Source organism: Pseudorca crassidens, chromosome 8 (genome assembly GCF_039906515.1).
Source record: "Pseudorca crassidens isolate mPseCra1 chromosome 8, mPseCra1.hap1, whole genome shotgun sequence".
NCBI classification, from domain to species: domain Eukaryota; kingdom Metazoa; phylum Chordata; class Mammalia; order Artiodactyla; family Delphinidae; genus Pseudorca; species Pseudorca crassidens.
Window position 1 is genome coordinate 19580351 of NC_090303.1, and position 22968 is coordinate 19603318.

The 22968-nt window shown below is 39.2% G+C and overlaps 1 protein-coding gene across 5 annotated transcripts in view; it reads left to right on the plus strand.

Annotated features, from left to right (window-relative positions):
* Nucleotides 1–12874, plus strand: part of PUS7 (pseudouridine synthase 7) — a 101762-nt gene extending 88888 nt beyond the window's left edge. For 4 of the 5 annotated variants that reach the window (XM_067745970.1, XM_067745971.1, XM_067745973.1 and 1 more), the window contains 9 exons: nt 1284–1412; nt 2058–2183; nt 3942–4003; nt 4869–5029; nt 6018–6144; nt 7545–7646; nt 9972–10101; nt 11032–11123; nt 11754–12874. In XM_067745970.1, coding sequence (XP_067602071.1) covers nt 1284–1412; nt 2058–2183; nt 3942–4003; nt 4869–5029; nt 6018–6144; nt 7545–7646; nt 9972–10101; nt 11032–11123; nt 11754–11890 — 1066 coding nt within the window. In that variant the 3' untranslated portion in view covers nt 11891–12874. The remainder of the gene's footprint in view (nt 1–1283; nt 1413–2057; nt 2184–3941; nt 4004–4868; nt 5030–6017; nt 6145–7544; nt 7647–9971; nt 10102–11031; nt 11124–11753) is intronic. The other variant, XR_010945397.1, reaches the window with a different exon arrangement.
* The last annotated feature ends 10094 nt before the right edge of the window (nt 12875–22968 follow it).

The window sequence follows — 22968 nt, forward strand, 5'->3', positions numbered from 1 at the left end:
TCTGAATCATTCACTTATGTAGATGCACCAAGAAGTCTATACGAGGGTATGTGTTATAGAATGGATTGTAATAGCAAAAGATGGGTAGCAATTTAAATGCCCATCACAGGGGACTGGTCAGATAAAGGTCAGAGAAAGGATCCAGGCAGTGCAGCAGCCATTCTTTGAAGCTGTACACAGAGTGAGGCAGCTCTAGAAGGACTGTATGCATAAGCCAAGTCTGTAATATGCATTTTTTCAGTGAATATAAGCAAGATGCTGAACAATTCATAATGTAACAAAAATTGTTTTTTGAAAGGGAAGATCTGGATGCTAGTTACATGGTTGTGTTCACTTTGTGAAAATCCGTCAAGCAGAACACTTACGATCTGTGCACTTTTCTGTATATATAACATATGTATTAAAAGCTTACAAAGAAATTCCAAAAAGAGAGAAGACAATAGGTATACCTGTGTGTACAGAAAGTGTTACTAGAAGAATAGACAAGAAACTTTTAATATTGGCTGCCAGTGGGGAGGGGTATTGAGGGATAGAGATAGAACAGAGGCCTTTCAGTACTGTATTTCTTTTTCTATGTGTATTACTATTAAAGAAGTTAAGTTTTTCATGAAAATTTTATCATGCCATTTAAATTATAGCAGGAGGGTACAGATTATGGTAGGATTCTGACTACATATATATAGTCAGATAAAGATAAATATTATATAAATATATTTGACATGAATTTAAGAAAGAAAGAATGGGAGGAAATTCAAAGTTAGATATTAACAGATTTTTTTTTCAGGTGATGAAACTGAATTTTTTTTTTTTCTTGTTCTGTACTTTTCTGTATTTTTCCAAGTTTTCTGTAGTGAGTTTACAATACTTTTCTGAGGGACAAAAATGAAAATATGACTTTTTTAATGCTTAATAACTATCTTTTTACCTGTAGGGATTGCTCTCTGCTCCCTTTCTCACCCCTCTTCCCTCACAAAAACTAGAAAATTTCACAGATGATACTGTTCCATTATCAGTATGTAAGTAACATGAGGCTCTAAGAATATAAATATGGCCCAGGTTATATCATTCCAATAGGAACAGGTGTCCTCATGCTGGAGGAACATTCCAGAGGCAAATGAAAGGTAGGCTCACCCCACCAGCTGCGGTGCCTTTCTTTTCCATCGTCATAGTGTGTAGTCTCATTTCAAGCTGCTGTTTTCTGTAGTAAAGTGTCCTAGACCATTTCAGCCAAGCGATAGCTCATGACCCTCTTTCTGCTCCTTTTTTTATTTCGTATTTTTTAGAATAACTGCACAAAGACTTGCCCACTTGAATAAGTGCTTGATGAACTTTAAGCTAGGGAATTTCAGCTATCAGAAAAACCCTCTGAAATTGGGAGAGCTTCAAGGGAATCACTTCACTGTTGTCCTCAGGTAAAGAGCTGTGGGTATGAATGCAGACCAGAGAGGGTCTTGCTGTGTCACCTTGAGTCTGTTCAGAACAGTTGTTAATCCCAGTGAGCTGGTGCAGATGCCCGTGGCAGCCGGGAAGGCGGGGTGGGGCCCAATGAGGCTGGGAGAGCAAACACAGCTGCAGTGTTTGTACCAACACGCCCACCCCTCTAAAAACTCAGCACCACCTTTGAAAAGAAGCTGTCTCCTTGAAATGCAAAAGACGGCCTATGATTCCACTCATATTCAGTACCTAGAATAGGCAAATTCATAGACGTAGGTTGTAGAATAAAAGTAACCTGGGGTATAAGGTGCGGGCGGGGAGATGGAGAGCTACTGTTCAGTAGGTGCGGAGTTTAGATTTGCGAAGATGAAGATAGTGGTAAAGGTTGCACAACGTTGTGAATGTACTTAATGCTACTGTATTGCATACTTAGAAATGGCTAAAAAGGTAAATTTAGTGTTGTGTATATGTCACAATTTTTTAAAAAGACAGTGTCCTCAGGAGGTAGAAAGCTGCAGGGGGCAAGGGAAAGGCACAGAAGCCAAGCCATGTCACTTGTGATATGCATCCCTGAATGTGTTGGCCTGTACATTTTTTTCTCTGGGTAATTTGGGCCCCTACAGAAATATTACTGGAACTGACGACCAAGTGGAACAAGCCATGAACTCTCTCAAGGAGATTGGATTTATTAACTACTATGGAATGCAAAGGTTTGGAACCACAGCCGTCCCCACATATCAAGTTGGAAGGTTTGTATTTAATTTCTTAACTTTCGTCTAAAAGAGCTCTCTCCTTAAAAAAAAAAAAGAAGCAGGATGTTTTTTGTTGGTGGTGTTTTTAATTATTTCTAGATTTCCTAGAAAAAATGGAAATCTGGGCCAAACAAAGCAGTGTGTCTCATCCTTTTGGATGACCAACTGATCCACAGCCTCCTTCTGTTTTATGATAATACATGCACACGGTGAAAAAATAAATCAGAGTTCAAAAAGATATAACTTGAAAAGTAAAGTTTTTCTCTCTCCCCTGATAGCCCATCCAGAGATTCTATTTTATTTTCTTTTTTACAGGTAAATCTTGGCTCAGTAAGTGACCCAACAGTAGCAGTTGGGTAACTCAGACCCAAAGTAGCCTGAAGGAGATGGTGTAGTTTATGATCTCTGTTAACAAGTGCTTCCTAGTTTCTTAAACTTGTACCTGCCCTTCCCCCATCCTTTAAAGAAAGTGGTATAGGGTGCAATTAGCAAGTAAAATTTATTTTAAGAACTCTCTGATTAGCTTTGAGATAACAGGAAATCTCTGTACTGCGAGCTAGAGTGGGAATGCCATCAATAAATACTTGGGTTTATAAACTTACTTATGCTCTCCTGCTGTCCAGCAGAGACTGTGTTACCTAAATAATTATTCACCTGGCAGTTAGAACTGTGGAAGTCTGAGTTGGAAGTGATCTGAGAGGTTTAGTTCATGTTCTTCCTGGTGCTTCAAATCCTTTATTTTAGCAAAGATGAAATCTCGGCTTAGGGAGCCTGCCCAGGCTCACTAGTTGGTCAGGTGCAGCACTGAGAATAGAGGGGCTCTTCTTGAACCAGTCCATGGTTCAGCAGCTGACTCCATGAAGTTGCATTTGTTCATGCATCTTTAAGAGCACAAAATGAAAAATATCATGTAGTATTTCCTCTACCTCTTTGAGGCAGTGTTAGGGTTAAAAGCTCAGGCAGAAGCGGGTAATTCCCTGGCAGTCCAGTGGTTAGGACTGTGCGCTTTCGCTGCATAGGGCCTGGGTTCAGTCCCTGGTGGGGGAACTAAGATCCCACAAGCCTTGCGGTTCAGCCAAAAAAAAAAAAAAAAAAAAAATGTTCAGATATGATACATGAAATACAACCTCTGTGTGATAAAAGAGAGTATAATAAAAGTTAAAGAAAAAACTGCATACACTTAAAGATCAAATAAGTCTTGAAAACTACTCTCTGAAGTGTTAACAGTGTTTATTTTTTAAAGGTTAGATATCAGGTAACCTTTCTTATGTACTGTTTAATTTTAAAGAAGCATGTATAACTTATAATCAGCAAATGTAAAGATACTTCCATTTTGGCAAGAATAATAGAGAAGGATAAATTGTATTTATTCTCTTTATCTAGGCAAGAAAGTATTTAACATGGGAGACTTTTTGAGAAGTTTCAAATAAGTTTTAGTATATAAAGACAACTTTGATTTATACAGATAATACCATGTATAACAGCTTAAAGCATGACTAGGTAGTATTTATACTATAACAGCTTTCTAAAACTGTGAAATGATATTAAATGTTATGGGTAAACATTATATTTTTAATTTTCTTCTCTTAAGTTCTTTTGACATTTACATTTGAAACCTATGTTATATTAGTTTTTCTGCTTATTTTAAGTTTAATAAAATATATAAAGTTAATATGGTTTGTTACTCCACAGGCTTGGGCAAATAACATTCATCTTAATGCAAAATTAAGTAATATAAATGCTGTTTAATTTTAGAGCTATACTACAAAATTCCTGGGCTGAAGTCATGGATTTAATATTGAAACCCCGTTCTGGAGGTGAGAATAAAAATAATCTTAAGAAAAAAAAAAAGAATATATGACTAGGTATTCATGGAATTGCTTTGAATTGAAGTATAGGTACAAATTGGGATCATTATTTCAGAATTTTTAAAACTGTTTTTAAAGTAAAAAGTATAATTTATGTCTTTTTTTACACAAGTTTTATGTATATATTTGAGATTTATAATTTATATCTTATTTTCAGGTCTTTAGCTCATCTAATTTATTAATTCATAAATGAATACATTCATTTCCTTTTCTCCATGCCGTATTAAATCTCTGAACATATAGGAATCCAAACAGATTTCACTGGTGGTTATTTTTTAAAGCAAAATGTAATACAATATAAAAACTTGGCAAAAACACACTGAGGATTTTTAAGTTTGGAGAGTTCATTAAAAACTAATGTCATACTGTATGGAAAAGGATTTAAGTACCACTTTACAAATCAGCAAAATAATTATGCCCACTTTGGATAATTATTCATTTGCAAGTTAAAAGAGATAAGGTTATCTAATTTTATGGAAAGTAACCCATTAAATTTGACAATACAGTAGAAAAAGAGAGGGAAGGAAGAAAGGACTACCAAGGTTTTGTCTGATGTTGAGTCAGCTTGATAATGAACAGTCATTGGCTTTAAGTCCTGGGGTGGTAGCATGTTGAAAGCCATCTAGTTCTGTAAACTTTCTGCCCTTCCCATCTTTTCACTTTCTGATGATTATTCTCAGGTGACCAAAAGTGCTTCAGAGTATCTCTCTTACAAATAGCACTTTCTAATTTTGTGTTCTCTGTGAAGTGTTTTAAGTTATAGAACTGTCTTTTGGATAAATTGTTTAATCACAGCTTTTTTTCCCCCCACCAGCTGAAAAGGGGTACTTGGTTAAATGCAGGGAGGAATGGGCGAAGACCAAAGACCCAGCCGCTGCCCTCCGAAAACTACCTGTCAAAAGGTGTGTGGAAGGGCAGCTTCTCCGAGGACTTTCAAAATACGGACTGAAGAATATAGTCTCTGCATTTGGCATAGTGAGTGCAATTTGTGAAGTCAGGCACTGACTCGAGGTGGCTCAATGCTTTGAACTTTTTATCTTTAAATATTTTACTAAATTTTGGAAGAACAGAAGGTAAATAAGGATCCTTTGGCGATCTCTGAGAGGGGTGTTGCCTGCGGGATCCTTGCTGAGACCCTGGGTGGTGATAGGGGAGGGTGGTGGGTGCAGGCAGTGGGGCAGTGGTTGTTAACATGCAAGGCACGAGGAAAGCATCTGTGTGGAAAATACCTACGAGGAAATTTAAAAAGTATCTTGGTATTTGAGAAATTCAGAACCCATCATAGAGTTCATTTCTTAGTCTCTGTAGCATCAGAGCTGTAACCTGCTTCAGTGAGAGGGTTGGGCAGTAAGTGATCTAAACGACTACATTTTAGTGTGGTTTCTCTGTGGTGATTCAAGACTGGGTAGCATCATGGTAAGTGTAGCCTATACTGGTGTTTGTGTACTATAGTACAGATAGACTAAAGTTTAACTCCTAACTGTAAGTCTTGATTACTCTCCCCCAGATGTACAAAAAAATCAGGATTCCTGCTGCAGGAAATTAGTCGTCAGTTCAGTCATACAGGCTTTCTCCTTCCATAGAATTAGAAAGCACTGTTAGCTCTATGATTGAGGTGTAAATTCCTTGAGTTTGAAGTCTGTATCTTTGATTTAGGGTATAAATTCCAAAGCACTTGCTTTCTTCACATGAACGTCTGAACTGTGGGTGCAAAACGGGAGCCGCTGCAGCTGCTGCTGATCATGAACACCCCCTAGTCTGAGGGCTTCCGTCTCTAAAATTGGTGGCTGTGTGTCAGTTACTGTTTCTATAGGCTGTTAGAAAAATGGGAGATTGAAGTTACGAGTTTCTTGGACTAGGGGCACCACTAAACAAGTGGGATGTCTTGGAAAGTACAGTACTTTTAATATTTGGAATGTATATATTTTTTTCTCTTGCCTGTTTTTTATTTTTATCCCGTCAGATACCAAGAAACAATCGCTTAATGTATATTCATAGCTATCAGAGCTATGTGTGGAACAACATGGTGAGCAAGAGGATTGAAGAGTACGGACTGAACCCTGTCCCGGGGGACCTTGTTCTCAAAGGAGGTAAAAGGGCAGACACCATCCTTGCTCACCCAAACTTGGGTTCAGTTATTTGACACTAGTACTTAACATCCAGCCTGGCTGCTGGTTAAGATAGCTGTCTGGTAAGCTTGAAAGGGAAAGACATTGTAAGCTCAGACTGACTGGTATGGATCTGTCATATGTAATGAAAAATAGGCATCTGATTCGAAAATATGCACCTGACTCTCTCCGGGCTTCCATTTCCTCAACTAGGATAAGATTTGGACTAAGTGTTGCCTAAGATCCCTTTGCAAACCCTGATCTGGGTCTAGCTGATACTTCTCTACACTTCTGGGTGCACTTCAGCCTCCCTGCTGTCGTTGGCCAGTCTTAAAGAGTTTCTTTAAGTCAACACAAGACTGGAGTGCACTTTACATGGGGCTGTGATATCGTAGACATTTAGTGCACACTGTGTGCCTGAAATGTTCATAAGACATGCAAACAGTCCCATCTGCTGTTGAGCCCTCACAGTGTGCTGGGCCTTCTGCTAAGTAAGCCCTTTACCTGCATCTTCTAGTTTAAAGCTCAGTATTACTGTGAAGCATTCTCTCTGTTCCTCACACGAGGTTCAGTCACTTACCCCAAGTTCCACAGCTGGTTAAAAAGAGAAGGCTAGGACTTCCCTGGCGGGCCAGTGGTTAAGACTCCGCGCTTCCACTGCTGGGGACGTGGATTTGATCCCTGGTCGGGGAACTAAGATTCCACATGCCACTCAGTGTGGCCAAAAATAAATAAACATTAATTTTTTAAAAAAATTAAAAAGGGAGAGAGAAGTCTGGGAATCAAATCAAGTCTGTTTCCAAAGTCCGTTTCTTCCCGGCTACTTCCTGGAGACAGTCTGCTCATCTGCAGGTGTGCCCAGTAAATGCACTAAAGCTTTTCATTTGTACGGAAATTTTAATTAATCTTTTCCTGATTTAATTTTTCCTCACCCAATATTGATCACATCTGGTGTATTTTAATGTCCCCTGTTCCACCACATTTCATCCTCTAAATACAGACGGGGTTTTTTTCCCCCATTGTTTATGCTTTTAGCAAAATGCATTCATCTGTGATGACTTTCCAAATAGTATTTTGTAGTGTTGTCTGATGAGGAAAAAGAAGCTAAAAGCCAGGAGTCCTAAAACGTGAGGGTGCAGCTGAGAAATAGATTATTTTTAGTTTTCTACTTTTTCTGAATCCACGATATTTATTTTTCGGGTAGAATAGAAAAGACAGAAAGGTATATATTCCAAATTAATTTCTCTAAGCTTCATGGGGCAGTGAACCTGGGCACGCTTGCATTTCTGATTGCTTAGATGTGTAATTTTAGAAGGTTGGGCTTGTGGAAATACTGCCTGTTTTCTTAATTCTTCTTAATTTATCCATTGGTATATTTTCAGCTGCAGTTACCTGTATTGAGGAAGACGATGTTAATAATTACTCCATCCATGATGTGGTAATGCCCTTGCCTGGTTTTGATGTTATCTACCCCCAGCATAAAAGTAAGTTCCCTCCGGGGAAGATAGTTAAAGTCGGACATAATTAAGCCACTGGCAGCCAAGAGTCGAGAGAGGGGAAAAAAAATCCGTATTTTAAATATGATTTTAGAACCTTAATTTCCATCCGACTTGAAAAAAAATGTTTAGATTTCAAACATACATAAGCCGTGTTTGCTTATAAAAGTCTCCCTGAAATAGATGCATTCAGATGGATGATTTAAATTAAGAAACCAGGTGGTGGAGGTGGTGGTGATGGTGATAGTGTTGGTATCCTTATTGTTGTGGCTGTTATTATTGGCACTGTTATTTAAAATTTCTGAAATTCACTAATTCTTACTAAGGATGGAAGGGTTTGGAAAGAGTCATTGAGAAAGAGAATGGATAATTATACTTTAACGTTGCTTTTTTTAACCTTTTTTTTTTTTTTTAAACCGTGTTAAGTTAATACCTGTTCATTGTGTTTCAAGAGTCAGTGGGCTCAGAAGTTTACAAACTGGAATCTTAGTATTCCCTACCCTTATTTCCCATTCCCCAGAGGCTGATAAGAATTACTTCTGTACCTTCATGGATGCCATTTTGACAGGGGAATTGGAACTTTTACTGTTGAAGGATTCAGAAATTGTAAAAAAGAAAACAGCCCTGAGCGTGGGACTACCCTGGTGGAACTGACCCTGGAAGTTTACTCCTCACCAGGGCTGGTCTGTCGGAGGTGTTTTCCTGTTAAAACATCTTTTCTCTCAAGAGCCCAGAATTAGTTTACTTATCAACGTTATATTCCTTGAAATTACAGAATGATTAGGATTAACACCCTTCTTTGATAAGGCAAATACTTATAAAAGAGTTGAGTGGTAGTCTGCCATTTACATGTTGACTAATCAGACTGCTGTGTGAGGTTGGCCTCCTGGAGGGAAAAGGATTAGACAAGAGCAGGGAGAATGAATAAGGGCGGTAGACAAGGGTGGGGTGGCCTGCCTGCGCTGCGTGGATGGCACAGGTGGTGCAGCGAGGAACCGGAGACCAGTACCAGGAGGTAGAGAAGGAAGGCACTGAGATGCTTGGAGCCACACTTGCCCTCTTTCCAGGAGAGAAAAAGAAAGCATTCTTTTCTTCTTTCTGGTACCTCTCAAGGTCAGAAACTTTGGGCTAGTTAGTATCAGTTAAAACATACATTCAGCTTAGCCTTTGACAGAGCCGATTGTGGAGACCTCGTGGCCAAGACAGGGGCTCACAGACTGGCTGGGTGGTGGTTCAGGCATGTGGATCCATGACGTAGGCACACTTGGTGTCAGCAGTGCTCAGTTAGGGATCCCTGCTGTCCTCACAAGTGGGTCGTGAGGGAGTCTTTCCTTGACCCTGGTCTAACCAACGTTTTTTACGAATGACGTGAGTAAAGAAATCTGCTTATCATATTTGCAAGTAGTATAACCCAAAATAGTTAATATTAATTATATGGAAAATAAGTATTTAAAAAGAACTGCAGAGGGCATTTAATAGGGTTAAATGTAAATTCTCATGTTTACGTTCAAAGATCAAGTGTACAGATGGAAAAGGCCAGTTTGGTGGTAGTCTACATGAAAAGTATCCGGTGTTACTATTAACGTAAGCCTGTTACCCAAGGCAGATGCGGGGTCAGTGGGGAGTACAGAAATATCAAAGGAGGGACGGTTGGAGGAACTTGTTGGTCTAGAGGAGATCATGGCTTAAAGGCCCAGTACTTACGAACACATGTGGAAGAAAGCAATTAATCTGTGTTCCAAAGCAGTTGACAGGAGTCACACGAAGACATATTTCAGCATGGCACAGAAAAAATTTTCCAATAATTGCGTGCCTCACAAAGTGGTAGCTCCCTGTAAATGGCAACGTGAAAGCAAAGGCTGGATGACTGTCTCTCTCTGGTGTTGTAAAAAAGTTTCTACATCAGGTGCGAGGGTGAGCCAGATGATGTTCCCAGGTCTCTTATTTTTATACATTTATTTATAACTACCTTCTTCCTGAAGGAGTTAGAGGCTCTGTATATGGTCTCTTCCAACTCTGAGTACATACACATTGTAGTTGAGTAACTTCTGATGAAATGGCCTTTTGTAGCCATCTTGGGACCCTTAGCCCCAGATACTGTGCCTGGTTGCAAAAATAACCTACAAGTCGACCAAACCTAAATGGGAGACACCTAGTACTAGTTAGTAAGTCAGTACGTTTTAATTCCAGAGAACAGATTGGATTGTTAAATTGAGATGATTAATTTTGTTAAGGTGACAATTTATGTTACTCTCTATAGTTCAAGGTAGCTTGCTGACATGCTGCATTCCAACTGATTTTGTTTTATATTAGTTAGTGAAGCCTACAGGGAAATGCTCACAGCGGACAATCTTGATATTGACAACATGAGACACAAAATTAGAGATTATTCCTTATCAGGGGCCTACCGAAAGATCATTATTCGTCCGCAGAATGTCAGCTGGTGAGTAATAGTCTGGAATGAAATAGAACTGAACTACTAGATTTTAACCTTTTTCATTATATAAATATTTTTCATTGCTTACAGCCTGGCATAAAAGTGTTATTGCTGTTATTGAATACTATTCTCATTACTGCTACTACCTGGTATTTTTCAAATTATCAGGAGATAAATGAATTCAAATATATAGTGAAAGTGGCTAAGTTTACATCTTACTGACATTGCTAAATTATTGAAGAGATGTGCAGAGAATGAACTTTTTCCCTATTCCTAAAAAACTGAGATTTTCAAGTTACCTTACTCAGAATTAGCTCTGAGTTGCACACTGATATGGTTGTTTCATTATCATGTTTCTAGAGAGAAAAAGATACTTGTATTACCCATTTTAAAATACTTTAAATACCTAGTATTATGTAAAGCTTTATTTGATAATTTAAACAATTAAACCCTGGACTAGTTGCCCACTGTCAGGAAGTTCTCTTCCTTCTCTCCATCTCTTCTCCCTTTTCCTTTTCCCTCCTCTTCTCTGGATTGTGGGAAGAGGCTGACAGAGTTGGCCTCCATCTTGCCAGAGAGCAGTTTCTCACAGCAACATGGTGGTGTTAGTGGTGATAACCGCCCTGGAGAAAGTACAGATGCTGTGATTAATTCAGTTGCATCTCTGCCAAGTGAAGTTTACTACTTACCAACTACATACAAAAGGAATTTCCATCCTAGGGAAACATTTTTTATTTTTACCATAGGCTGGCATCATCTGTCACCTTGCTATATAGTATTTCTCTATAAAATATGGCCGTATTCTGTTACTGAATACTCCCACCTAGAATTATTTACACTAGGCGTGTGTGTTTTCCTTGCTGAACAAATGGTGATGAGTAACTTAGTGCCTGTTATGGAAATTCACATTCACACTTTTCTTTATGTGTTTCAAAGGGAAGTCGTTGCATATGATGATCCTAAAATTCCACTCTTCAACACAGATGTGGACAACCTAGAAGGGAAACCACCACCAGTGTTTGCTTCTGGTAAGTTTACTCAGCCATCAGTTCTGTGTCAACTTTGAAATGTTTTCTCATACAAAAACATATTTTAAAAAAAAATCTTATAATCACCACCATCTCACAACCCATTCTATGATTTCTATTTTATGTTTGTCATCTTAGTTTTATGATTACAGTTGGAGGTCAGTGATTAAAAGAGTATTTCCTACTGAAAATGAATGAACATTATAGAAGATTGTGATATTAGGTGATTGAATATCCTCCCCACTCCCATAGAGAGTTAACAAAGTTAAGTGAAAACCCAGCAAGAGAGTCTAAAAATGCCTTTTCATTGTCAAATTCTTGTTGCCATTCCTTTGTCTGTTTTCACCCTGTACTGTAAATTTTTTTTTTTTTTTTCATTTTACGTGTGTTTCTCTCCTGTGCTCTTCTGTCACCTACCCTTTCTATGAAGGTTCCAGGTAGAATTACTATAGGGATTCAGCTGGATCCTTCACTCACAGACCTCTTACTTCCATGCCTCATTTTCTGAGGCCCCATGGGAAGTAGGCTGAAGAAAGGAGCACAGTTCTTTTATCTGTATAGAGATTATGTGACTCGCCCCAGTCTGTCTGCAGCTGCCTTACTTTCTGACTGTTCTTTCTTGCCTGGCAGAAGGCAAATACAGAGCTCTGAAGATGGATTTTTCTCTCCCTCCTTCTACCTACGCGACCATGGCCATTCGCGAAGTGCTAAAAATGGATACCAGCATCAAGAACCAGACCCAGCTGAATACCACCTGGCTCCGCTGAGGCCTTTGTCTCCAGATTAGAAAATGCAGACACGTTTGCTGGCTTCCTGTTCATTTTCCTCTTAGTACAGACCCCTATGTGGATTTTGGATCTTTGTACTAAAAAAGCTGTTTGTATTTTTCCAAGTTTTTATTAGCTTAATTTGCAGTATTTGTACATACATACAAATTTTGAGGATCCTGATTCTAGCTCAGAGAATATCAGTTGGTTAGAATATATTTCAGGTGCTTAAATCATAGTAAAACGTCAGCTTTACTGGCTTTATAATCATTTAAAGGAATTTGGTTTAAAGTAGCAGTGTTAGGTTTTGCTACATTCTTCGAAGGACAACAGTAATTTTTTTTTTTTTGACAACAGTGATTTTTAACGCATCCATCAATGGAGTACATAGCAGTGGATTTTAAGAGAAAGCAAAACAAATCTTGGCTATGGATAAATAATTAGAGTGAGCCTTCCCCCTAGAACCTGTGAATATAAATAACAGTACTCATGTTTGTTTAAATGGTGATAAAACATCCACAAGTTTAAAAACACCAAGTGATTGTCATTATCCAGCTCACGAACCAGGTTCAGGTAAGTGTTTATAGACTTCAGTTGCAATAGCTTTTGCATTTATTATTATCATTGGCTTGCAGGAGAGTTGCATCAATAGGGCTTTTTGTTTCTTGATGTAAACATGTGCACCTCTTTTTGTTAGTTAAGGTCTAATTTTTATTCTAGGTGCCTTTTATGTTCAGAACTCCTTCCACTGGACTGATTGATATCTGCCCGAAAATAAATGATAGAGAAGAAAGCTTTTGAAAACTTACAAGGGCTCCTCCTATCAACAGCATTATCCTTTGTTATTCACGGCTTAGGTATTTCCAGTTCTGGCCATGCATAAAACTTTGCTCTGGTGTGAAAGCATAAATATGCCTTCCCAAAGGTGTGTGACGTAATTGTACCATCATTTCTAGAACGAAATACAATAAATATTTTAAAACACTCAGTTCTACTGGTTATGTTAATAAATGAAATAAATACTTAAACTGAATGCAAATGAGAATGTTGGCCCTGCTGAAGGTGAGAAACTAAGTGAATGAGAGATCCTCAGAAAAGGTGTGTCGTGACTGGGCGTGAGATAATATGATGGCGTGTCCAATTGTATGACTGACTGACCATGTTAGACTGGCATCAAGGTTATTCTTACAGTAGCACCACTCACTTGCCTTCCAGCGTGCTTTCTGGATGGAAAAGAACGGGATAGAGAAAAGCCACCCTACTCCACCACGGGAATGTGGATGACATTCGTCCTGTATCTGGCAGTGGAAACAAGGTGGAAAATTGTATTTTAGCCCTGGTATTTTAATGATGTCTGTCACATTGCAGAGGTTAAAAAAAGATTAGAACCCTCCTGGTAAATTACCCTTTCAGCTGGCTAATTTCTAAAGAATCTTTTGCCCCCACCGGGGCCAAATGTATTAAATGTATGATTTGTCTATTTGTACTTTCCAGTGCTAGCAAGTTATTCTTCACCAGACTGATGAGTGAGAAAGTATTTATTGAGGGAACCTAACTCTTCATGTTGCAAGTGCATTCCGTACTTCTGCATTTATAAATTTATATTACAAAAAAAAAAGTGAGGCTAAACTTATGTTTTCTTCATTTTTGAAGTATTGTTACTTGTGGCTCTTTGTGACGAGTTAATTTTCCTGGCTGCATTAACTGACTACCAGTTTGTGCATGTCTCCTCTTAAACAGCAGTGGAGGATAATGATTCAAGGCAGACTCTTAGAGCCATTTTGAGACTTGGGGACATATCTAATGCTAGGGACTTAGTCAACTGGGAATAAATCATTGCCGTAGCATCTTGTTAACAAAGTGGAGGTGTGCGGGGTGGGGGGCAGGATTCCCGTGAGGCAAGTTTACGAAGCCTGACGGCAGCCGCATCCTCAACATAAAAGTATCTTTGAAAAAAGAAATCTTTGTTTCCTAAATTTTTGCCAGACGGATGAGTGTTTTTTATTATAATATAAAACCAGCGCTATCTACTGATGGAAAAGTAAGCTAAATAACCACCGGCTGACCATCAACTGTTTTTGTTCATGGTTTCATGTAGTAGATTATAACTAGACTGCCATTATACTAATTAAAAAGATACCTGGTTGATTCCCGAATCTTCATGGTTACATGTTGTAGATAACAACTAGACTTCTGTGATACTAATAAAAATTTTTTTTTTCCTGGTTGATTCCTGAATCAACCGAAAAATTGGTAGCAGCTGCAACAGCACATCAGTACTTAAAACTCCACCAGTTGTTCCAGGCTGTACAAATTAGCACAAACCGGTATGTATTTGCACTGAAGTGCATTTTGTGGCCAATTTTGCACTAAAACATCAGGGTGTGGGTATGGGTGTATAATACAACATAGAATATATATAAATGTTATACTACTTATCTGTGCTAATGCGTGTACATGTGGTATTTTGAAACATAAAAACAGTCTAGGAGAATGAACTGTGTGGGTAGCATGGGTGAAGAAGTGAGAACACAGCAGAAGAACCTCAAAGCCGTGGATGGCCAGGTTTTGCCCTTCATGAATTGAAGAGTGTGCCTGCATAACAAAGGGTAATTTAAAAGTTTTTCTTTGTTCAATGAAATCTGCTTTCCTACTTTATGGGGCTACATTTCTATAGGATAAAACTTCTGTTTTGGATCACAAACTCCTTGGAAAATCTAAGGAAAAAGTGTGGACATTGTCTTCAGGGGAAGGAAAGGGGTAAAGCATGTATATACACATACGTACACCTATACATACACATATGTGCTAACTTTTTATACAGTGTAGTATTCAGCTAAGACCCCCTACTCTGGGTCAGTGCTTTCCAGACGTTAATGTGCATAGGAATCACCTGGAGATGCTGTTACTGCAGGATGTATTTCAGGAAGTTCAGATGGAGTCAGAAATACCTTGTGTTTCTAACAAACTCCCAGAGGTACTTGTGCTGCTGGTCTGCACACCACACTTGGGGGAGCAAGGCTCTAGACCTTTGCCAGCCAGTACAGCAGCCCTAGCCACGTGTGTTAATTTAAATTTAAGTTAACTAAAATGAAGTTGAGCTTCCCAGTCACACTAGCCACAGTTCAACAGCCCCATAGCCATCTGTGTGGTTAGTGGCTGCTGTATTGGACAGCACTGCTCTGGATAACAAATCCGTCACCAGAAATATTCCAGTACACAGGAGGTGTGACATCCAGCGATGCTAATGATTAAAGTCAAATGCTCAGGTAACACGCATTCCACAGGTGCAGGTGGGGTTACATTGCGATTAGATCCAGGGCGCACACTGATGGCTTAAGAGTTCCCACTTGAAGTAGATCACCCTAGGGGTCTTCCTTAAACTCAGTTCAATGCTTCTCACGTTCTGGTTTCCTCCTGGATCACCTGTGATCCTTTTTTCTGCCCTTGCTTTCATCTAGATACCTTGTCCAAAGGTTCAATCAAACCATACTTAAAGCTCTGAGGCCTTTTTGCTCCACAGGGGGAAATTATCCAGAACTGCTGGATAATTACAATTATCCTTAACTGATGTCATTTAAAACTTTCCTTCTTGGCTGGCACATGCTGTAGCTTCTTATGAAAGCCACAGCTGCAGAAGGCAAGCATGGTTGGAGGGTCCGTATGATTGTGTTGTCTCGCAGGAGTACGGTGATGACTTTGTGTTACAGCTTTTCCACCCATACTAAAGACTCCTGCAAAGTGACCGGTATATAAAAGAGATGGCGACAGGGAACCATAATAGAAGTCATTCAGAGCCCTGTCTTCTGATGCATACTTACCTTCCCCTCAAAAGCTCTAAATGTTTTTCTAGAGCAACTCTTTCCAATAGAAATATCATGTGAGCTGCGTATGTAATTTGAAATGTTCTAGTCCTGGTGATTGAGTCTGTTTAAAAAGAAACAGGTGGGATTAATAGTATGTATTTTATTTAAACCAATATATCTAAAAGATCATTTCAACATGTAATATGCAAAGCTAAATATTTTTCAGTCTCCTTTTTGTAGTAAGTCTTTAAAATACAGTGTGTGTTTTACACTTACAACACATCTCAGTTTGGACTAGTCACATTTCCACTGTTCAGTAGCCACATGTGGCCAGTGGCTACTGTGTTGGACAGTAAGGTTTTTTTTTTTTTCCGGTACGCGGGCCTCTCGCTGTTGTGGCCTCTCCCATTGTGGAGCACAAGCTCCAGACGCGCAGGCTCAGCGGCCATGGCTCACGGGCCTAGCGGCTCCGCGGCATGTGGGATCCTCCCGGACCGGGGCACGAACCCGTGTCCCCTGCATCGGCAGGCGGACTCTCAACCACTGCGCCACCAGGGGAGCCCGACCGTAAGGTTTTGAAAGAGCATTTCTTTATTGCATGTCATTGGTATAATGGTAAATATGCCTTCAGTATTAAGGTTTAATTTGTCATACTGTGAATATGTAAGTTGGGAGTAAGGCTAGTTAAATGTGATTTTGAAATGCTTAATTGATTATTATATTTTATGGTTATTGGGACTAAATGTTTTTACTATGGGAGCACATAGTAAACATGGCTGTTAATAGATGGGAAATATTTCAGGATGCTGAAATTTTCCTTAAGCTGTTCCGATGACGCTCTGCAATTTTCTCTCCTCTAAATAATGCAGAGCTGATCTTTAGTGCAGCTTCTGTTTAGATTTTAGATTCCAAATTCATGGAATATAAATTGAGGTATTAGGGGTGATAGTGAGGATTTTGTGACCGGTTAGCACCCAAAGCTGGGAACCCAAGTTGTTTGTGCAGGCGGGGTAAGGCGATTGAAGCAGGGCTGAAGTTTCTGCCTTGTTTTTTTTATTAATAGCTTTGTTGAGATAAATTTCATATGTTGTACAATTCACTTATTTAAAGTATGTAATTCAGAGGTTTTTTAGTGTATTCAGAGCTGTGCAACCATCACCACAGTCAATTTTACACCACCTTTATCACCCCAAAAAAGAAACCCCTTACCCATCAGCAGTCACTTTCCATGCCCAGCCCCTGGCAAAAACTACTTTCAGTCTCTATAGATTTGTCTATTCTCATCATTCGTATAAATGCAGTTATACAAGATGTGGTCTTTTGTGACTTCTTTCATTTAGCATAATGTTTTCAAGTTTCATCCATGGTGTAGTAGGTGTCAGTGCTTCATTCCTTTCTATTGCCACATAATATTCCATGTATGAATATACCACATTTTGTTTATCCAGTCGTCCATTTGACGGATGTTTGGGTTGTTTCCACCTTTTGGCTGTCGTGAATAATGCTCCTAGAAACAGTTTTGTTCAGGTTTCCGTGTGGATATGTGTTATTTCTTTGGGGCATATAACTAGGAGTGGAATTGCTGGGTCATAACTCTGTGTTTAATCTTCTGAGGAACTGCCAGAATGTTTTTAACTCTGTGTTTAATCTTCTGAGGAACTGCCAGAATGTTTTTCAAAGCATCTGCACCATTTTACATTCTTACCAGGAGTGTATGAAGGTTCCAGTTTCTCCACATCCTCACCAACACTTGATATCTGTCTGATTATAGCCACCCTAGTGGTTGTGAAGTTGTATCTCATTGTGGTTTTGACTTGCATTTCCCTAATGACTAATTATGTTGAACATCTTTTTGTGTGCTTATTGGTCTTTTTTCTATGTTTTTTGGAGAAATGTCTATTCAGATCCTTGGTCCATTTTAAAATTGAGTTATTCATCTTTTTGTGGTTGAGTTTTAAGACCTCTTTTATATTTTCTAGATACATTATCAGATATACAATTGGCGTATATTTTCTCCCAGTCCCTGTGTTTTATCACTTTCTTGGGGACTGGGTTTTAAAGGTTGCAGGAGATATTCTTTGTTGAGATTTTGTTTGTAAACTAGTCCACAGTAACCCCAAAATAGATTTTCATGACAGGGAGGGCTCGAGGTTAAGTGCAAGAATTCCTCAACCTTAACTCTCTGGAATGAAAGGCACTTAGGCACACCTGGGAGCACTTCTCTTTCAACTCTGATCAACTCCGCTTGCAGCCTCTGAGATCTGTGTTGGCACAAATAGCATGTGGGTAAAAGCACCCCTGCTACTCTCTTTAGATGCCCCCAACCCACGGCTGCTCTTTATTGGCCACATTCATCCTGTTTCTACGTTTTTTTTCTGTTTACAAAAATAGTTTTCGCTGTGGAAGATCTGATGCCTGTTTTGACCAAGACAAAAGGTTTCACTCTTAAAAACCCTGGTCTCGAGGACTCAGTCGCTTCATTTGACAAGGAAGCCATCTTCCATTGACTCGACCCTTTGGAAAGATGATATTGTCTTAGTTGATCCTAATACCACTCTCTAATAATGTGGAGTTAAAGTCTGTTTCTTTCCTGAGCCACCCTGGCTACTTAGGGCTGGGCCCTTGTGCTTTAATTAGGAGGAAGTCATGATGTAGATAACTCCAAAAAGTGAAAATCCAAAATTAGATATAGTTTACTTTTAAAAAATAAATTTATTTATTTATTTATTTTTGAAACGGGCTTTCTCTGGTTGCGGCGAGTGGGGGCTGCTCTTCGTTGCAGTGCGCGGGCCTCTCATTGGGTGGCTTCTCTTGTTGCAGAGCACGGGCTCTAGGTGTGCGGGCTTCGGTAGTGGTGGCACGCAGGCTCAGTAGTGGTGGCACGCAGGCTCCGTAGTTGTGGTGCAGAGGCTTAGTTGCTCTGCAGCATGTGGGATCTTCCCGGACCAGGGCTCAAACCGGTGTCCCCTGCATTGGCAGGCAGATTGTTAACCACTGCTCCAGGGAAGCCCTAGATTTAGTGTACTTTAAATACAGCACAGCTTATTGATATCTGTAATTCTGCAAAGAAAAAATATACATCATTCATTCCACAAATGTTTATTGCATTCCTGGTACAAGCATACCTCATTTTCCTGCACTTCACAGATACTGTGATTTTTACAAATTAAAGGTGTGTGGCAACCCTGGGTTGAGCAAGTCTATTGGCATCATTTTTCCTACAGCATCTGCTCGTTTCACGCCTCTGTCACATTTTGGTAATTCTTACAGTATTTCAAATTTTTTCATTATTTGTTATGGTGATCTGTAACCTCTGATGTTACTCTTGTAATTGTTTTGGGGCACCACAAACCGCAACCATGTAAGACGGTGAACATAATAAATGCTGTATGTATTCTGACTGCTCCACTGACCAGCTGTTCCCCAGTCTCTCTCCCTCTCCTCAGCCTCCCTATTCCCTGAGACACAACAAAATTGAAAATTGGCCAATTAATAACCCCGCATTGGCTTCTAAGTGTTCAAGTGAAAGGAAGAGTCATATGTCTCACTTTAAATCAAAAGCTAGAAATGTTGCACCTAGTGAGGAAAGTATGTTGAAAGCCAAGGTGGGCTGAAAGCTATGCCTCTTGTGCCAAGAGGCAAGTTAGCCAAGTTGTGAACACAAAGGAAAAGTTCTCGAAGGAAATTAAAAGTGCTCCTCCAGTGAACACATGAATGATAAGAAAGCGAAACAGCCTTATTGCTGATATGGAGAAAGTTTTAGAGGTGCGGATGGAAGATCAGGCCAGCCCCAGCATTCCCTTAAGCCAAGTCTAATCCAGAGCAAGGTCCTAACTCTCTCCAATTCTTTGAAGGCTGTGAGAGGTGAGGAAGCTTCAGAAGAAAAACTTGAAGCTAGCAGAGGTTGGTTCATGAGGTTTAAGGAAAAAACCCATCTCCATACCATAGAAGTTCAAGGCGAAGCAGCTAGTGCTAATGTAGAAGCTCGAGGAAGTTTTCCAGAAGATCTAGCTGAGGTAATTAATGAAGATGGCTACACTAAACAACAGATATTCAGTGTAGACAAAAACAGCCTTTTATTGAAAGAAGATGCCATCTGGAACTGTCATAGCTAAAGAGGAGAAGTCATTGCCTGGCTTCAAAGGACAGGCTAAGACTCTTATTAGGGGCTAATGCAGCTGGTGTCTTTAATTTGAAGCCAATGCTCATATACCACTCCAGAAATCCTAGGGCCCTTAAGAATTATGCTCAGTCTACTTTGCCTGTGCTTTATAAATGGAACAACAAAGCCTGGATAGCAGCACTTCTGTTTACAGCATAGTTTACTGGATATTTTAAGCTCACTGTGGAGTCCTACTGCTCAGAGAAAAAAGATTCCTTTCAAAATATTACTGCTCATTTACAATACACTTGGTCATCCAAGAGCCCTGTTGGAGATGTGCAGCAAAATTAAATGTTTTTGTGCCTGCTAACAGAACATCCATTCTGTAGCCCATGGTTCAAGGAATAATTTCAACTTTAAAGTCTTATTTAAGAAATACATTTTGTAAGGCTATAACTAATACAGGTTGTGATTCCTCTGATGCATCTGGGCAAAATGAATTGAACACCTGGATTCACCATTCTAGATGCCATTGAGAACATTCATGATTCATGGGGAGAGGTCAAAATATCAACGTTCACAGGAGTTTGGAAGAAATTGATTCCAACCCTCATGGGTGACTTTTGAGAGCATTCAAGACTTCAGTGGAGGAAGTAACTGCAGATGTGGTGGAAACAGCAAGAGAGCTAGAATTAGAAGTGGAGCTGAAAGATGTGACTGAATTCCTGTAATCTCATAAAACTTAACAGTTGAGGAATTGCTTCTTATGGATGAGCAAAGAAAGTGGTTTCTTGAGATGGAATCTACTCCTGGCGAGGATACCGAGAAGACTGTTGAAATGACAACAATGGATTTAGAATATTACATAAACATTCTAAATAATAAATAGATGGTAAAGCAGTGGCAAGGTTTGAGAGGAATGACTCCAATTTTGAATGAAGTTCTGTGGGTAAAATACCGTCAGACACCAATGAGAAATTGTTCATTAAAGGAAGAGTCAATTGATGTGGCAAACTTCATCGTTGTCTTATTTTAAGCAATTGCCATAGCCTTCCCAACCTTCAGCAGCCACTTCCCTGAACAGTCAGCAGCCATCAACATCGAGGCGAGACCCTCCACCAGCAAAAAAATTATGACTTGCTGAAGGCTCAGATGATGGTTAGCAGTTTTTAGCAATAAACCATTTTTCTAATTAAGGTATTTCCATTGTTTTCTTATATATATAATGCTATTGCACACTTCACAGATAATATAACGTAAAACACTTTTATATGCACTGGGAACCCAAAACATTCATGTGACTCGCTTTATTGCAATACGCACTTATTGTGGTGGTCTGACTCGAACCCACAATATCTGTGAAGTATGCCTGTATACAGAAAGCACTGTGTTGATATATCCTTAAGTAGACCTTGCCCTCAGGGAGCTCTTGAAATTAGTTTGTCCAGTACTTCCTTCCTGTACATATACCAACTGATGGCAGGAGAAAAACAGTCCAAAAGCATGCTAGAAAGGGAAGCCTGGCTGCCTAATAAAACTGGAAATAAATCAGAAAATGGAAAATTCTTTATAATGGATAGTCACAAAACTGGAGATAGTTACTTTTCAGAAAATTTTGAACGTAAAGTTTTTAACACTAGACAGATTAAGAATATATTTCTTCCACAAACTACTGTATATAAATAGATAAGAAACAAGGATATACTGCATAGCACAAGGAATTATATCAATTATTTTGAAATAACCTGTAATGAAATATAATCTGCAATGATACTGAATCACTATGCTGTACACCTGAAACTAACACAATATTGTAAATAAACTATATTTCAATTTTTATAGAATTAAAAAATTAATGAGTAAAAGAATATATTTCTCTTTAGATGTACAATTTCCTAATTTTATACTCAACAAAGACAGGTAATTATAAAGACATAACTACACTGACCAGCTATACTAACAAAACCAGAGAATTTATGGTCCCATAAAATATTAATGGCAAAATTAATGTTAATGCGAAAAACTGCAAATGATTTTTTTTCTCACATCTTATCTTCTAAGGGATTTTCTGATACATATTTCTAACAAAAATCACCAAAGCTAATCTTTAAAAATTCAGAGTGCATTTTATTTTATTTTATTACATCTTTATTGGAATATAATAGCTTTACAGTGTTGTGTTAGTTTCTGCTGTACAACAAAGTGAATCAGCTACATGTATACATATAGCCCCATACCCCACCCTCCCTATCCCACCCCCTCACAATGTATTTTATTTCTTTTAAAAGAACAAGCTTTTGATATCATTGCTTTTTCATGGCAAACTTTTCTTTTTCATTATTTATTTTATTTATTTATTTTTCGCTGTGCTGGGTCTTTGTTGCTGCTTGCAGGCTTTCTCTAGTTGTGGCTAGCAGGGGCTGCTCTTTGTTGTGGTGTGTGGGCTTCTCATTGCAGTGGCTTCTCTTGTTGCAGAGCATGGGCTGTAGGCTCGCAGGCTCAGTAGTTGCAGTGCACGGGCTTAGTTACTCCGCGGCATGTGGGATCTTCCCGGACCAGGGCTCGAACCCGTGTCCCCTGCATTGGCAGGCCGATTCTTAACCCCTGCGCCACCAGGGAAGGCCTGATTTCATTGCTTTTCTCTATTTTTCTGTTTTTGATTTCACTGATTTCTGCTCTAATTTTTTTTTTTTCTTGGTATGCGGGCCTCTCACTGTTGTGACCTCTCCCGTTGTGGAGCACAGGCTCCGGACACGCAGGCCCAGCGGCCATGGCTCACAGGCCCAGCCGCTCCGCGGCATGTGGGATCCTCCCGGACCGGGGCACGAACCTGTGTCCCCTGCATCGTCAGGTGGACTCTCAACCACTGTGCCACCAGGGAAGCCCTCTGCTCTAATTTTTAAATTGTTTTTCTCTGCTTGCTCTAGGCATAAGTTGCTCTTCTTTCTCTATTTTTTGATGGAAGCTTAGATTATTGACTTCAGATCTTTTCTGAAATTCACATTTAATGTTATAAATTTTCTGCTAAAGCACTGATTTTGCTGCATCCTACAAATTTTGATAAGTTGTATTTTCACTTTCATTTAAGTTCAAAATATTAAAGTTTTTTCTTGTGACTTCTTTTTTGACTGGTATTTTATTTAGAGAGTCTTGTTTAATCTCCAAATATT